Here is a 16,863-nt window from a genome sequence, read left to right as displayed (position 1 = left end):
TTATGCATTTTAGAGTACCAAAGAGAAAACATCAAGTGAGGTTATGTATCAAATCACTCAGTGCTGAAGTAGTTTTTTTATTTTTTAAGTCACCAAGCTAATTAAGATTGTCTTTCTTAAATGTTAGTTTTTCATTTTGCTTTGTTTTCTTAAAGCAACTTCAGAGACATAGAAGATACTTTTCAATTACGTGGTAGCCTCTTTGTTTTTAAAAAGAGCTATTTAGGATTGTTTCCTGCTTAAGCATAAGGTTCTTCAACATGGCAGTTAATTAGAATAATTGAAACTAACCGTGATACCCTGTAAGGCACCTGAAAGTCATCTGAAGTTCATTCATTTTCTATATGAGCTCAGTGACCCCAGAGTCCTCTTCCATAAAGTCTGGGCATGTTTTGGGGTCATTATTTTTAGTTTTTCTAGTTGTATTAAGGCTTCTTTTTGCTCAAATAATGGAAACCAATGCAAGCTAGCTTCAGCAAAAAAGAAATTTAGGTACCCCAGGAGACCAAAGCAGCTCATGGATGGGAAAGGACTGAAAGCCAGGAACAGAAGCCCTCATTTCTGTGCAGCTGCTTCAGTCTCGGCTTTCTGTTAGCCTTTCTTCTCAGTGCTTCGTGGGTCTACACAGTGGGCAGAAGCCATTACCCTGGAGTTCTGGAGAACACGTTATAGTTCAGCCACCAGAAGAGATAAACTGTCCCTAGTCCCAATTTCAAATTTCCTCTGGAGAAATTCTGATTGGTCCAACCTGGGCTGGACATCCACTTGTGATCCAATGAGCTATGGCCAGGGTGGGGGTGGAGAGGGTGACAGGAGGGGAAACAAGGGGGAGGCACAAAGTGTAAGCACGGTTTCCAGGAGCCCACACCTGTGTTTGAGAAGTAGTATGGAACAAATCCTAGAGAAGGAACTGTTGAAAGTTGACTAGATATCCCCAAAGGGCCCTGATACACTAACCCATATGATGCCATCAAGACAAGGAGGGTATGTGCATGTGTGTGTGCCTTTTTCAGGCTGTTGCCCACATGTGATGATATATTTACTAATTCAGCACTATTTCCTGAGCATCTTGCTTGTGTCAGGTACTACGCCAGGCACTAAGCAAATAATGATGAGCCTAATATTCTCTCTCAGAAGTAGGTAAGTATTTAAGTAGTGTTTGGAAACAGATATTCAACAATCAGATGACTATATAAGTGATAGGAAGGAAAGTATGGGGCGCTTTGGAAACATCTAATATAAAAATGTGGTCTAATTTGGGTTTGGAAGATGGTGAAGCAGGGAAGACTTCCTTGATTGAGTGAGGTGTAACTGAGCTCTGAGGAATAGGAAAGAGGTAATTAGGGGAAGGGAAAGGAGGACGAGAGTGTCCCGGGCAAATGAACAGTAGTACAAAGGCCCTGAGATGGAACACTGGTACGCGATGAATCTGGAGAAGGCAGCTGCAGAGCTCAAATTATACAGAGCCTATGGGCATGGGTTTAAGTCTTTATTCTAAGAAGGATAGGGAAAGCAAGAGTGGCTATAGTAAGACTAGTAAAGAGGCAACAGAAGTAATCCAGGCAGAAGATGACTGGAATGGTGGTGGAGATGGACAGAAGTGGTCGGACAAGATGATGTTACTGACAGTGATTGTGGGAGTGCGTGTGATTAAGAAAGAGATCTGTGCCTAATTAGATTCTTTTCTGCTTCGCACACATTTTTCTGAGTGTGACTCTAGCTATGTGCAAAGCCTATGGTTGCTTGGCTTTCTTACTGCTTAACCCTAAGCCTTTACTGAAAGTCAGATGACTTCTCATTTCTGTCCAGCAGGCCTTGCTCTTGCTGGTGAGGGCAGAATGTTTATCTTTGAAATTATACTCCCTTAAATCTTTAAATTAATTTTAATATCTTTCCTTCGTGGGGTCCTATTAGATTTGAAACACCTGATACATCAATCAGAATGGCCAATGCAAGGTAACAGGGGCAGCGGCAACTATGAAAGAAGTTGCTCTTACAATCTCCTGTAGCTCCCAAAGATAGCAGAGATCCCCTACTTTCAAGGGTACTTAAGTTGAGGTGCTAGATGTAACACAGGAGACAAAGATACTAATATTAGCTGGTCATTCTCGATTCTATCCCTTCACTACAATTCAAATACCCACCTCTTCGCCTCTGGCTGTCATGTAGCTGGGCGGCAACAATAAGCCCCAAATCATCTAGGGAGGACACATGCTGTCCATGGCTTTGCAGTACTAGCGAAGACTGCCACATCAACACGAGGTCAAAATTACTGCACTGTTTTTAGTATGGAGGCAGAGAGGAAGTTAATCGGTATTTTAGATCAGAGCCAACCAATGGAATACACTAAAATGATGCCACCATGGTAACATCATGAGGAAAACTGCACATTGTTCTGTCATGTATTTACCAGCAAATACTGGCAGAGAGAGGCAGATATTTCAACTATGTGAAGCTATCTAGTAACTAGGGATTCACATATACTAATTATAGCCTAGCAGTATTCATTTACCAAGATGATGTAACTTTTACTCTGCTCTGAGGATCTGCCCTATTGAGCCCTCTGGCAAATGGATGTGGTGACTACTGAAAAACCTGAGTGGGACAGTGAGTCATTCTGGATGACCTCTATAAAGCAGGTTTAGAAGGGCCTGGAAACCTATGCCCCGTTATGCTGGTTTGAAATTAATTATGTTTCACTAGGAGAGTAGGCTCCCGGGCACAGTTGACAAAGTATGTTTAAAATCTGATGAACTTTGGTGAGTTAATGATTGCACGTTCAAATAAATGGACTCAGTATACTCACCGGATCAACCAACTCCACAATTTATTATTTTTCTTGGGCAGAAATTGAATGTAAAACCACATTAACATCACACTTGAGGTTATACATACTCACAAGTGAGGAACACCAAAGAGATTGCTCCCCCAGCTATCATAACCCTGTCAGAGCATAAAGATATATATTTAAAGTGAACTATAAAACTTAATTCAAATCCACAGGGAAAAATAAAATCCCCTCACAGGCTCTCTGAAGCCAGACTGAGACAAAATCAGTAAACCAACCGGTGTAATTTCCCGAGCACTACAAGAATCCCAGCCATTATTTTAGATCCAAATTTAAAAACTAGTCTCAATCAGATTCGACCTGATACACATTTGCTCAACAAGAAATGCTAGGAGTTCTCTGAAAACCCTAGTTCAATTTAAGGCGATAGAGGAATTCCTGATGGACAGGAGAGTTTGTTCCCATTTCTTTAATTAGTATCACAGATAGGTAAGATGAGAGTTTATACCTAAGTGAATAATTGGAAATTATGTAAAAGGATAGCCAAAGAGTAGCTACTTCCTGCTTTAAAAGTTCAAAGTTCAGGGGTGCCTGGTTGGCTCAGTCATTTAAGTGTCTGACTCTTGATTTCAGCTCAGGTCATGATCTCAGAGTTGTGAGATCGAGCACTAAGTTGGGCTCTGTGCTAGGTGTGGAGCCTGCCTGAGATTCTCTTTCCCTCTCTCTCTGCCCTCTGCCCCCACCAACTCTCTCTCAAAATAAATAAATGAATGAATAAAAAATAAAAGTTCAAAGCTCATCACACTTAAGAAATGAACATTTTCAGACACCCAGAAGGCTAACACTAAGTGCTACATTAAGTGTTTTATATGTATCATATTCTATGTATCACGAGAGTAAAATTCCTTATACCTTGAGTAAAAAGGTAACTTGTTAGGTTTTTAACACTTCATTATGTCAGTGGGAATTTCCCAAGTTGATTATAAAATATCACGGAAAAAAATTTACTCTCATAATAGATACTGAATTACAGAGTGATCTTTATAGACATTTTCCTTAAATTGGGGGAATAAATTTACAAGCATGGAAACTAAACACATCCTAATGTTTTGGCCGTAAAGTGAGATTTATTTAAAATGTTTAATACTTCTGTCACTAATGGGAGCAATAAACCATGGTTCACAGTATAAAAGGGACTAAACCCCACTCCTTGAAAAAAAACACTGAATCCTGAAGATTTAGTAGAGCCTTCCTCATCAATTCAAAAACTACATTGAAGGTGCATTTCTCTGGAGATGGAAGGTCCTGGGATAGGAAGATAGCAAGCATTTGCATAGCCTGGAATGCAAGAGCATGTGGCTGGGTGTCCAGTGAAGCAGAGAAACCATTAATATACAGTGCTTGAATACTCCTAGGAAGCAAGTGTCTGGTGGGAGGGAAAGGAATGTGGCTGCCACTCTTTTTACTAGATTCAAAGTTAATGAAACATGGGAAGGACTGGGGTGACCCTGAGCTGTGCCAAGTGGTGCAGAAAGGCAGTGAGGCCTCTGAAAATAAAATCTCCACAGAGCTGAAAGATAAACTGGTGGGAGAGCCTATACAATAAGCCAACTGCTGGGAAAGGGTGCAATGGCACCGGGTCCATGAGACAGCACTACCGTTGACAGCATGTCACCGGAACTGTTCTTGACACAGCCCTCCAAAGGCCAGTCTTGTATTCTGGGGAAGGTGGTGAGTTTATACATGCGGTAGTCTGTATAAAGATGTCCCCCTATGCTCCCCATCTCTTAAGATTCATACTCTTGTTAGTCTCCTCCCATAATGGTTCCAGGATGGGTCTCTGTGGCCAAAAGAATGCAGCAAAAGTGATGTCACTCCTGAGAGTAGGTAATAAAAGACATCTTGGTTGCATTTTCTCTCTCTTGGATCACTTACTGTGCAAATCGCCAGCTGCCATGTCATGAGAGCCTTGTGAAAACATCCACAGAGTGAGGAACGGAAGCCTTTTGCCCACGGCCGTGTGAGTGAGCTTGGCAGAGGACCCTCTAGCTTAGTCAGGCTTTAGAGCACTGCAGCTCTGGCTGACAGTCTGACTACACTTCATGAGAGATGGCTGGAACCACCCAGCTAAGCTGCTCCTGGATTCCTGTCCCTTAGCAACTGCATGATATAATATTTGTTTTAAGCTGCTAGGTTTGGGGGTAATTTCTTATGTAATAATAGCTAACTAATACAGCTGTAATGCTCCAATTTTGGAGAGAAGGGGTTAGAAACTATCTTCTTACTTTGCAAAACCACTGCAGCTTGAGCAGGAATCTATAGTAGCAGTGATGACAACACCAGAGCTGGAGTTGCAGAATCAGACACAATACCTCAGACAAGAGCAACTGTTAAATTAGCCCTATTAACATTAATTCATCCCAAGCGTCATTTTGTTATACAGAGAGAGGGGAGAGGGAGAGAGGGGGGAGGAAGGGAGAGAAAGAGAGAGAAAAAGAGAGAGAAACAATTACCACAACAAAAAAAGCTACCAGATGGGGAAGGTAATTCCACTACAGCAAATGCTTCCAGATGCTTCCAGAATTTGTTTTCACTTTGCCAATAGTGAAATAATAGTACAGAAAATCCATGAGAACTATTTATCTCTCTTTTTAAAGATTTTATTTATTTGGGAGAGAGAGAGAGAGCATGCACCTGTGCACGACATAGGGGGAGGAGCAGCGGGGAGGGAGAAGCAAACTCCCTGCTGAGCAGGGAGCCCGATGCTGGGCTGGATCCCTGAGATCATTACCTAAGCCGAAGGTAGATGCTTAACCAACTGAGCCACCCAGGTGTCCCCATGAGAACTATTTCTATGCTGAAAGGAAAATATAGTATATTAATACTCTTACAACAATGACAGAGATAAATAACTCTGTATACAATGTCCAATAAAGAGAAAATGACCAATCCTTATTCAAGGAAACTACTTCAGTTCTTCCTTAATTTCTAGCATCATGCTCCATAAACGTATCTACATAGAAATATAAAAGATATTATCAAACATCTGATTGAGCAATATTTCCAGCACAATGAATTCAATACACCTCACTTATTTTTCTAGTTGGATATACTGTAAATCACCGATTGGGGATTACAAATCTTATCAACACAATGACTGTGAAGTTGGCAATTTCCTGGAATCTTTTCAAACTTTAAAGGCTATGAAGCTGCAGAAAATATCAAGATGGGCCACTGGCCAGAGATGTCAGGAAGTGCAGGTCACCCGTCTTCCCTTACTTCCTCTGCTGATAATGGAAGAAGTGCAGGAGACACCAACAGTCTCTGGGAAGGGGCTCTGCGGAGCAGTTGGACGCTAAGCGGCTGAGCAAGAAGCAGGCGGTCATGAAGGAATGATAAATGAACCGACCTCCTAGAGCGCATGATGGGGGTCAGGCACAGCCCTGGCTGCTTTCTTATCTCAGGAAGTCTTCCTGACAACTCTGTGAGGTAGATATTACCATGATGACATTTGAAGAAATTAAGGCTCCCAAGGTCAAAGAAGTAAAATTCAAAAATCCAAATGACATAACTGTACACTGATTACTCTTTTGACAGATATTTACTGTGCACCTACTGTGTGCACACTTCCATCATTGTACTTTTCTTCTGGTGCTGTAATAACTATCTAACTTTTAATCTGATTTAACTCCTTAAATTCAGGAACTGGGCTCTACCTACCTTTGTATCTAAGCCAATGTCTGGCACATACCTAAAGACTCGATAATTTTAATTTGTTATTAGGAAAAAAAAACCCGTGTTACATTTTTGGCTTTACTTTTCTGCTAGGTAGACAGGCTACCAAATTTCAAGGAAAGACTGGTAAAGAAAAGGGGCATCCTAAAAAAGATGTTTTGGCACTACTTTATTTGGAGAGGCTTTTTCTAATGCTAAAAAAATGACTGACGTAGCTTGTACTTCATTAGTCCGAGAAGCTTTAATAAGAAGAATCATTCATGCTAATGTGGTAGATTTGATACAAAACAAATGAGGAGAATGTGGGTGAGGAGGGAGAAAAGGCATTCTATTATAATAGGAAAAAGGAGAAATGAAGGAGACTTGAGAAAAACCTTTTCTATGCTAACTGAAGTCGGAGGATAATAACTTGATGTAATATATATGACCCTCTAAAGTGGCATTTGCTTGGAGTCTGAATTCAACAGGCTGTAATGCATTATTTATCCACAAATTACTGCAAAGCTGGCTCTGGTTCCTAAGACATTGTCTAGACTCCCTAGACTCCTGTAAGGCTGTATGGTAGGCTAGAGGCTAAAGCTATTTTTAAAAAATCAGGAGGAAAAAAAAAAAAGAGAGAGAGAGAGATCTATTAGAGTTATTTGAGGCCAAATTAGTTAAAAGAAGGATGGAGAAAAAGGACAAAAAAGCTTCTTTCCACTCATTTGTACAACTGTCATTCTTTAAAGCCCTAATTCTTTATTTTTAAATGTTCAAAAATTTCAAAGACTGCAATTCTGAAAGTCATTTGCAGCTGAAATACTCTAAGAGGAAGAAGAATGAAAAGGCCTACTCAGACACCCTGCCCATCATTTAGTCCAGATTTCTTCATTTGAAGTCTGGGTCAGAGGCCAAATATGATCTACCCATGGGCCCAGCTAACTCTTAGAGAAATCTGGAGAAAGCCTCTTTTCTTATCCTGCCCCATGCTTTCCATCTGTTTCTTGATGATCTCCACAGACCTGGACTTGAGGGCACAGGGTCCCTTTACCAAAATGAGAATGCCTTGGAGACACATTAATTTCAGCCTGGTTTGGGACAGACTTGATAAGAAAGGTCATTTTCTCTGTCACCCTCTCCTGGCTCCAGTCCCAGTGTTACTCAGGGCTCCCCTGCCTCTTCTCATCTATCCTACAACCAGAATAAAGTGCGAATAAAAATTAACCACCCTATTCTTTGTATAGAGTGAATTTTGGTTAGACCTGACTCAAATATTGCCTCCTTGGGGGAAGCTTCCTAAGCAGTCTCTTGTGCTCTTCACAGACTAATTTACATGTCCCCTTTTACACTCCCATTGCGCCATAAAAATATGTCTGGTACTGTACTTATAACACTGTACAAGAATTTGTGGTTCATCTGTCTCACCTTTGTAAGCTTCTTGGGGGAACAATGTTTTGTTCATCTCATACCTTGAGCATTTACCATAACTCCTGGAAAGCTAGTGTAAGTTATAAGAGCAGACTCTGAAGGCAGACTGCCTGGAATAAAACCTCAGCTCCTCCTTGGGCTACTTACTTAATCTCTTTGTGCCTCAGTTTCCTTGTTTGTTTAATATTGATAATCATAATACCAACCTTATAGCTTTGTGAAAATTAAATGAAATAATGTACATAAGGCACTTAGAATAGTGCCTGGCTCAATGGTAATCTCTCAAGAAATGTTGGCTAGTATTTTCACTTTATGTAGTATGTGCTCAAACTTTGGTTAAAATACTTGATATTGCTAGAGGTGTATATCCAAGACTGCTGTGGCTAGAAGGGTATGTATAGATTAAACACTGAACTATAAATTCATACAATCATCTTCTTTCATACTACTTCTCATTTCACTATTATTGCATTCAACACTATTTTAAGTATTCTGTTGTGTATGAAATGGAAAAAAAGTATCACTGCATTCTGAATTCCAAACAACTGACCTATAAACTTGTGGATACACTGGTACACAGCTCATTCATAAATTGAGAAGCACCTTCTACTAAAAGACAGCTGCTAAGACTATATGAATGATATATTGAGGAACAATTTCCGGAGAAAGATCAAATCTTCATGATTTATTTGAGCTCCTCTTGTCCTGCACCCAGTTTAAAATTAACTTAGAATGTAAAGTTAAAGATATTGATGATAGGAAAATCCCGGAGATTTCCCAGTATTGCAAAGGTATCATTAACATATTGACTTTGGAATCGTAAAGCTATCTGCAAATCAAAGAAAAATATCAATCTCTAATAGTTTTCTGCACTTCAGTCCAAAAGGTCAGATTCAGAAGAGCCAATCAATGCCTTTTAAAAGTCACGTCTAGGGGTGCCTGGGTGGCTCTGTCGGTTAAGCATCTGCCTTCGGCTCAGGTCATGATCCCAGGGTCCTGAGATTGAGTCATGCATTGTGCTCCCTGTTCAGGGGGGACCCTGCTTCTCCCTCTCTCTCTTTCATTAATAAATAAATAAAATCTTAAAAAAAAAAAGAATCTCCAAAAGTCATGTCTAGAATGAAATATTTTAAGCAACAAAGTATCATTCTTAAAACTTTTTCCTTCATTCTCCAAAAGATATGAAACAAAAAAGCACTGTTTTGTATGCTTTTTACAGAATAATTATCAAAGTTGCATTTACAACATCAAGGAAGCTTTATATCACCATGGACATTCTACCATATCTAGTATTTTCAGTCTAATTTTACAGCTGAAGAACCTATAAGCCACAAATGATAGCAAACTTGAGTTACAGGGCGTTAAGGGAATTGCAAGAAATTAAATCAGAGTTTGGCTTTGGGTTTTGTATATCTTCTTGTTAAACTAATTCATCCTGAGAGCTAACTTGTTCTCATCACAGCAAAATACGGGACCTACTTCACGATGTGTGGTACAGAGAGAAAATATAATTAGCTTTAAAAAGTTTTGACATCAAGTCACGGGTGAATGACTTATAAATAACTGTTGAGGGCAATTAAATTTTTACTCTATTATTTTTATATATTTCTATTTTTTTAAATTAATGATTACTTCCTAAAATATCCCTTGGTGTCCCAGGCAAAGAAAGACTAGTAGGTTGGATGGATCATGGTACTAATACAATTTTAAAATATTTTATTTAGGGATACCTGGTGGCTCAGTTTTTAAGCGTCTGCCTTTGGCTCAGGTCATGATCCCAGGTTGCTGGGATGAAGTCCCGCGTAGGGCTCCTTGCTCAGCGGGGAACCTGCTTCTCCCTCTGCCTGCTGCTCCCCCCGCTTGTGCTCTCTCTCTGACAAATAAATAAAATCTTTAAAAAAATTTATTTATTTATTTATTTATTTATTTATTTATTTATTTATTTATTAGAGAGAGAGAGAGAGAGAGAACGTACTTGTCTGAGGGAAGGGGCTGAGGGAGGGAGAGGGACAAGAAGACTCACTGCTGAGCATGGGGCCTCATGCAGGGCTCCATCCCATGAACCTGAGATCATGAACTGAGTGGAAATCAAGAGTCAGACACTTAACCAAATGAGTCACCCAGGCACCCCAACTTGTTACTTTTATAAAAGAAACAGATGCCTGGATTTAAGAAATAAGAAAAGGGATCAAAATAAATAACTTGAAAGAAGAAATAAAAATATTTTATATGGCTAAAGTAATAGATTCCTTTTTTTAAAACATCTGGGAAAATAATGCTTGCTATGGCTTTTTCTCCTCGAGAATTTTACAAGGTGAAGTAGTTCATGTTGGCTAAGTACTTTAAATTTTTTGGAAAAAATGAACTAGTAAAATAATTTTATTATTACAACCAAATAGCAAAGTTACAATTTTTCTATAGTGGAGATTGTTGTTACCTTAATAGGTTTTTTACTTTTTACCTTTAAACATATACTTGGCTCCTTAAAGTTATAAATACCTAGAAGAGACAAGTACTGTTTAATAACCTATTTAATGATTTTTGGAAAATTCAAGCTGAAAGCATCTAAGGATGAAATAAGAAACTACAGATTTATTATTATTCACATTCTGCTTTCTATTGGCAAAAGTTGAAGAATAAAACTAAAAGAAACCTCATTGAACACATCTCATTTAGTTTCTTAGATTTAATTAAATCAAGAGTCAATTCTCATCTTTGAGTTTACTTAAGAATCCGTTTCCCAGAAGAAAACACGAAACAAAGCTGGTATTAGGATAAAAAGCAATCTGCTTTGCCAAGAGTGTTCTAGTTCCAGGAGTGTTTGATTGAAAGCCTTCTTGCCTTCTGGTCTCCTACTCCAAATCTTTTGGCCAGCAAAAGAGCTGAGGTTTGTCTCTTAATATGGTCCCCCACATTGGAGCAAGGCAGATTTAATTCTACTTCAGCACTTTAGAGAGATGAGTATAAAGATGTCAGCTTGATGATATAAAGGGTAGGAGATCTGGAATTTCCTTAGGCACTTTTAATCATGCAGTTATAGGTATCATTTTTTTAAAAAGTTCCTCAATATTTAACTTAAATTAACCTTTTTTCATTTTGCTCTTTTATTGACAAATGAAAATAATTTAGCATTGTTCTTTATGTCTCCCTTTTATCTTTCTTCCTGACTGAACAGATTTGTTAACTTTAAAATTTTTTTTTCTTGAAGACTAGGACTATAAGACAGTCACTGTTATCCTTTTAAAATTTTTTTAAGAAATATTTTTTAGAGAGAGACATCGCATGAGCACATATACATGCGCATGTGAGTGGGGGGTGGGGCCGAGGCAGAGAGTCTCAAGCAGACTCCCCACTAAGCTCGGAGTTGGATGCAGGACTCAATCTCAGGACCCATGAGATCATGACTTGAGCTGAAACCAAGAGTCCAACACAACTAACTGAGCTACACAGGCGCCCCTCACTGTTACCCTTTGAACTACACCCAATTTGCCTTCAGATAATTGATAGTCATGCCTTCTTAAAATGCAGTAATCTGATTGGTTATGCAATAAGCATGTGAAACCCAAAACTTTTTAAAAAAAGATCATGCTACAGACTGGAATTTTATTAGATGATGCTCTTTCAGTTTTCTTGTATATTCTGGAGTCGGCCTCTTCCTTCTTTTATAAATTAGTTTTTTGCTTTTCTTTGACGGCATGACAGCTCCTTTTACCCCTCCCCCCAAATTAAAATTAATTATACTCTTTCAAAGAGTTTTCTATTACCTTTCATTTTTGACTGACATCCTACTTACTGTAGTCCTCAAGAAATCAATGAATATATTAATTGAAATTAGACTTGGCACCTGTCTCTAAGGAATTCAACTCAATAGTTCTTCGTAGCCTTAGATGGAATTTTTAATTCAAAAGAGATTTTTTTAAAAAACCAACTGTGTATTCTTAAGTCATTCCTTCAAACCCATGTTTTCTTTGAGTTTCCAGATAGAGAAATAAGGGTAGAATAAAATGACCAGAATTAAAAGCATTAAGACATTTATAAAAACCTGACAAGCTAATGATTGTAATATGAAGATATTAAACGACTAGTTTAGGTAATATCTTATAAACATAAAAGAACAGTGTATTTCTTCTCAGTCATATGACTCAATTTGTGGGGCAAAAGAACTAGGAAAAGATGGTGCTAAAGCAGGTAGACTATAGATATTCAAGAAATTTGGTCTTTTTCTGTTCCTAAAATTCAGAACATTTCCTTTTTCTTTACAGTTCCAAGTAAGTCAGGCAAAGAAACCTCATCTTAGGCTAAAACTAATAATAATCAGATAAAGAACAGAAGATAGTTTAGTCTGAAAGACTGAGTTGGAATTCTCGCTCTTACCATTTGACAGCTCTGTGACTTTTACTCTTTTGAGTCTCAGTTTCTACGTCTCAAACACAGGTATAATACCCCTAAACATAATAGGGTTGGCAAGATTAAAAAAAAAAAGGCATATAATATTTGTAAGTTGCTTGACTCATAGTAGGCACTCAATAAATGTTTATGGACTTTCTTTTCCCCTCTTCCCTGATCCTTCTGAAAATTAAATTTGACAGATAAATAGTGTTCTCTTCACTCTTAAAGCTATTGTAGTGAGAAAACACAGAAATAACTAAATGGAGGGGCAGTGGGTGGCCTAGTCCATTGAGCACCCAGCTCTTGGTTTCAGCTCAGGTTGGGGGATCAGGTCCTGTGTCAGGCTCTGTGCTCAGCATGGAGTCTGCTTAAGACTCTCTCTCCCTCTCCCTCTGCCCCTGCCCCCCTAAAATAAATAAATAAATCTTACAAAAAAAAAAAAAAAAAGGAATAACTAAATGGAATAAATCTTCTTGATCCGAAATTTTAAAGTAAGTTATGAAATAGAACTAGTAAGAGGTAAATAGAACAATGGAATTATAAAAACCAATATGAAAGTTAAGATACTATTAATCATTTCCATTTTCCTCTTGGCTATGATTATGAGATTATGTTTCATATTCAGTGAAGGGAGAAATTACCCAAGCTTTGAAAAGTGAAATCCAAAGTGTTTCATAAAAACAAAAATCTCTTCCATTTTCCAGAGGTTTTATCAAAAAAGTATTTCAAAAAAGGGCCTTTCAGTCATTCGAGATGACCTGTTTAAGTGCGTAATATATGCCAACTGCCATACTAAGTGGCAGAGATATACAGAGAAGATAAAAAGAACACTTAACAAAGGTATAGTACAGGTCGTGTGGCGTCAGGCATATGGTGTATTAGTTTGCTAGGGCTGCCATAACAAAATACCACCAGCTGTGTGACAAACAACAGAAATCTATTTTTTTCACAGCTCTGGAGGCTGCAAGTCTAAGATCAAAGTAAAGGCAGAGCAGGTTTCCTCTGAGTCTTCTCTCCTTGCCTTACAGTGGCTACCCTCTTGCTGTCTCTTCACATGGTTGTGCATTGGCACCCCTGGACTCTGTGTGTCTAAATTTCTTTTTTTTACAAAGACACCAGTAGAACTGGATTAGGGTCCACTCTAATGGCCTCATTTTAACTTAATCACCTCTTTAAGGACTCTATTTCCAAATACGGTCAGATACTGAGGTACTTGGGATAAGCGCTTCAAAATAAGAATTCTGGGGGAACACAATCCAGCCCATAAGAAGCATGATCTCACGTAACCACTGCCCTGTTTTACAAATGAGGAGCTAGGCTTTAAGAGGGTAAATCACTCAAATAAATATCACATAGTGGTGACATTGTTTCCACCAGTAAGTTCTGGTGGAAACAAAATTTTAACTCAGGTCTCATTATGAGAGCACCAAAGTATGTTCTTTCTTCTATTCACACCTCCTCAAAGAATTACAAATCTAATTGGAAAGACAAAGTACTGATTCATGAAACTTTAACTATGGGGGTTACTGATAATGAGGCACTTATTCACTGGACTTGTACCATTACATGGGAAGAGTGGATTCAGGATTAATAAACATTTATAGAATATTTATTACATGTTAGACTGGGCTCTTTCACGAAAGAGTCTACTGAGTCCCTTACATGAGGAATTGCTGAATGCAGACAGGAATAGTCTTGGTAGTCTCGGACCCAGAGATGATCCTAAGTCGATGTCAAAATACAAGAGAGCTTTCCACAGTAAATATCTTAGATACAACTGTCTTTTAGATCTTTTTTTCCCTGCATTTGGGTGTAGGCTATGTGCAGGTACACATGTATGAAATCCCTAATCTGCTTTGTAATATTCTACCTCATTGACAATCTACCTCATTGGCAATGATGGGGGCTTTCTGCTCTAGAGCACTGCAGAGTGAAAGACAAGAAAGTCCCATGCTGTGTCTTTTGAGACTCCCACTTGTGTGTCCAGGAATGAGTGTCAGGCTAGATTGTGGTCAGGCAGGCACCTGCTCCATGCTCTGGATGACTGCATATTGTTGTTTAAAGTTTGTTAAAAATACCATTTCCTTTGTTCTTCAACTGCATTTTATGGATCTAGACTCTGTGTTAAATTTTAATTATATAATTCATACGCTAAGTAATTTACATTCCCAGATTATGTTACAAAGTTTCCAAAGACCATTCCAGTTATGCATACTGGGGACCAAGGCATATGTCTAGAATCCCACATACCAACTCTTACACAAAAGTTATTAGACTCCTGAAAGCAGGAAATAAAAGTCTGATGTGAAAGATGTCCTTCCTATACCAGCAGGAAAGAAACGAAGACAGGCAGTTGTGGAAAAGTAACTAAAATATATGGAGAGACTAAAGGAAGATAAGAATTATTCAACCCTGGTCTGTTTGTATAGATTACTCTCAATTTTGACTCCCCTTCTCTGGTGATAATAATGCAAACTTCATAAAGGTAAGCTGCCTGCCTTTGTTCAACTTAGTATATAAACTCTGTTAAGCCTAGCCACTTCTTTGGGTTTTCATTTTCCTATGGGGATTCCCACGTATGTGTAAAAATCGACACGCTTTTCTCCTGTTAATCTGTCTTAATGTCAGTTTGATTCCCAGCCCCTGCCAGAGACTCTAGGAGGGTTAAGTTTTGCTTTTCATGCTATATGTGTGTGTAGACACACACATATGCATATACATACACACACATATACATACCACTTACATTTATTATAGGGGCCAAGAACTGCCCTCAAGAAGGCTGAATTGTGGAGATCCATTAATTTGTTTTTTTTGGAGGTAAATTCTTTGAGTCTCAATTACACCATTTTCAGAAAACAGGCACAAAGCACATTTCAAAGTTTGATCTGATTTTTAGTATTATCCATACTTCTTTCCTAGAGTATGAACATTCAATGGTGTTCTTATCAATAATGAGAATTCAGTTGTGATTTTTCAAACTGTCTCAATTGAGTTAAGTGGGTGGAAGTGGTGGGAGTAGCTTATCAGAATCTTGGAGAAAAATGGAAGAGCAGATAAAGAAGGAATATTCATAGTTTAAAAACAAAGCAGTGCTTTTCTCCAATACTTTAATGTGTTTTAATCATAGTAATTTAATGTTTTCAAATTTCAAATAATATTAAATATGTTTTTAAAAAAAAGATGTCGAGAAACACCAATGTAAGGGAATTTTTAAAAATCTGAAGATCAGATTTCATTTTTTCCAGGAAAAAAGTGCATTAGGAGGCATTTATTTTTTTTAGTACATTTTTTTAATTATATTATGTTAGTCACTATACAGTACATCCCTGGCTTTTGATGTAAAGTTCGATGATTAATTAGTTGCGTATAACACCCAGTATTAGGAGGCATTTAATTAATGTTTTGAATTGAATAGACTTAGTAGCCAATTATTAATTCACTAAATATACATACAGAGAAAGGTAATTTTCTTAAAGAGTTGTGTCCAGGAAGTGAATAGCATGATGGTCTAAACTGTAAGTGGAAAAAGAAATCTCCAAACACAGTATGACATTTTTGCAACTCTGAGCATTTATATTTTTATTCTGACATTTTTGTGTTGCCAGCTGTTTTTACCTTTGTAAACTTTCAAAGAAAGATCTACTTATTATCCCCCCTCATCTCTACCTCATCATGCCTTCTACAAAATAAACATCAAACTGGGGATACATGCTCAGGTTAAGAACAGCTCTGACCCCTGAATTTCTTTTTCCTCAAGCTGAGTATCCAAAGACAACTAAGATTTTGAATTTAGGCTTTTTTGGTTTTCAGTCTCAGAACCACTTTACTCCAAACATCTTCAAAGAAGATAGTATTTCCTACCTGATGTCAGGTTCAAACCAATCAGTTCTCACAGCTGGAGACAGATTGAAAGAATGTCTATACTGTAGGCCCTCCCCGCCCAGTGGCTCTATGTGCTTATGTGATGGGCAGTGCCCTGTTCCCCTGAAGTCCAAGGAATACCTACCTCTAGTTTCAGAACATCATGCTGAAGTTTACGCTGAAATTCAAGGAAGTTTTTGATCGTCAGCTTCCCCTTAAGATCAGCTCCAAAGAAGTAGGTTGTGAGGGCTGAACACAAGCCAGACTTGAGGGTGTTACCAGTAGTAGGACGATCTCTGTGACGCATACCCATACTGGTTTGGGAGCGAATGATGCTCTGAACCTAAAAGAGAAGTAAACCCCGATCCAGAAAAACATTACAAAGTACAAATGTATATAAAAAAGTAAGAACAATAACTGACTATTGATTATTTATTATTTGCCTATCCTGTGCTACAATTCTCTTTTAATGCTCACAATCCTATTAAGTCTTAGGATTGTCCTCATTTTATAGATAAGGAATTTGAGGCACATAGTGTTTAATAACTTGTTCAAGGTCAAGTAGCTAGCAAGTAGCAGAACCAGGATTTTAACACAGACGACTGACACCTTTGTAATTGAAAGGCTCTTAAAAATCTCTCTTCAGAAAAGAGCATGAATTTGTTTTTGAGGCTCAAAAC

At 38.2% G+C, this 16,863-nt stretch overlaps 1 protein-coding gene across 3 annotated transcripts in view; it reads right to left on the bottom strand.

Annotated features, from left to right (window-relative positions):
• Nucleotides 1-16,863, bottom strand: part of MICU1 (mitochondrial calcium uptake 1) — a 234,519-nt gene that overhangs the window by 54,270 nt on the left and 163,386 nt on the right. For all 3 annotated transcript variants that reach the window (XM_008696021.2, XM_008696022.2, XM_040624205.1), the window contains one exon: nucleotides 16,329-16,526. In XM_008696021.2, coding sequence (XP_008694243.1) covers nucleotides 16,329-16,526 — 198 coding nt within the window. The remainder of the gene's footprint in view (nucleotides 1-16,328; nucleotides 16,527-16,863) is intronic.

Source organism: Ursus maritimus, unplaced genomic scaffold (genome assembly GCF_017311325.1).
Source record: "Ursus maritimus isolate PB19 unplaced genomic scaffold, ASM1731132v1 scaffold_7, whole genome shotgun sequence".
Taxonomy (NCBI): Eukaryota; Metazoa; Chordata; class Mammalia; order Carnivora; family Ursidae; genus Ursus; species Ursus maritimus.
This window is presented reverse-complemented; position numbering and strand designations above follow the sequence as displayed.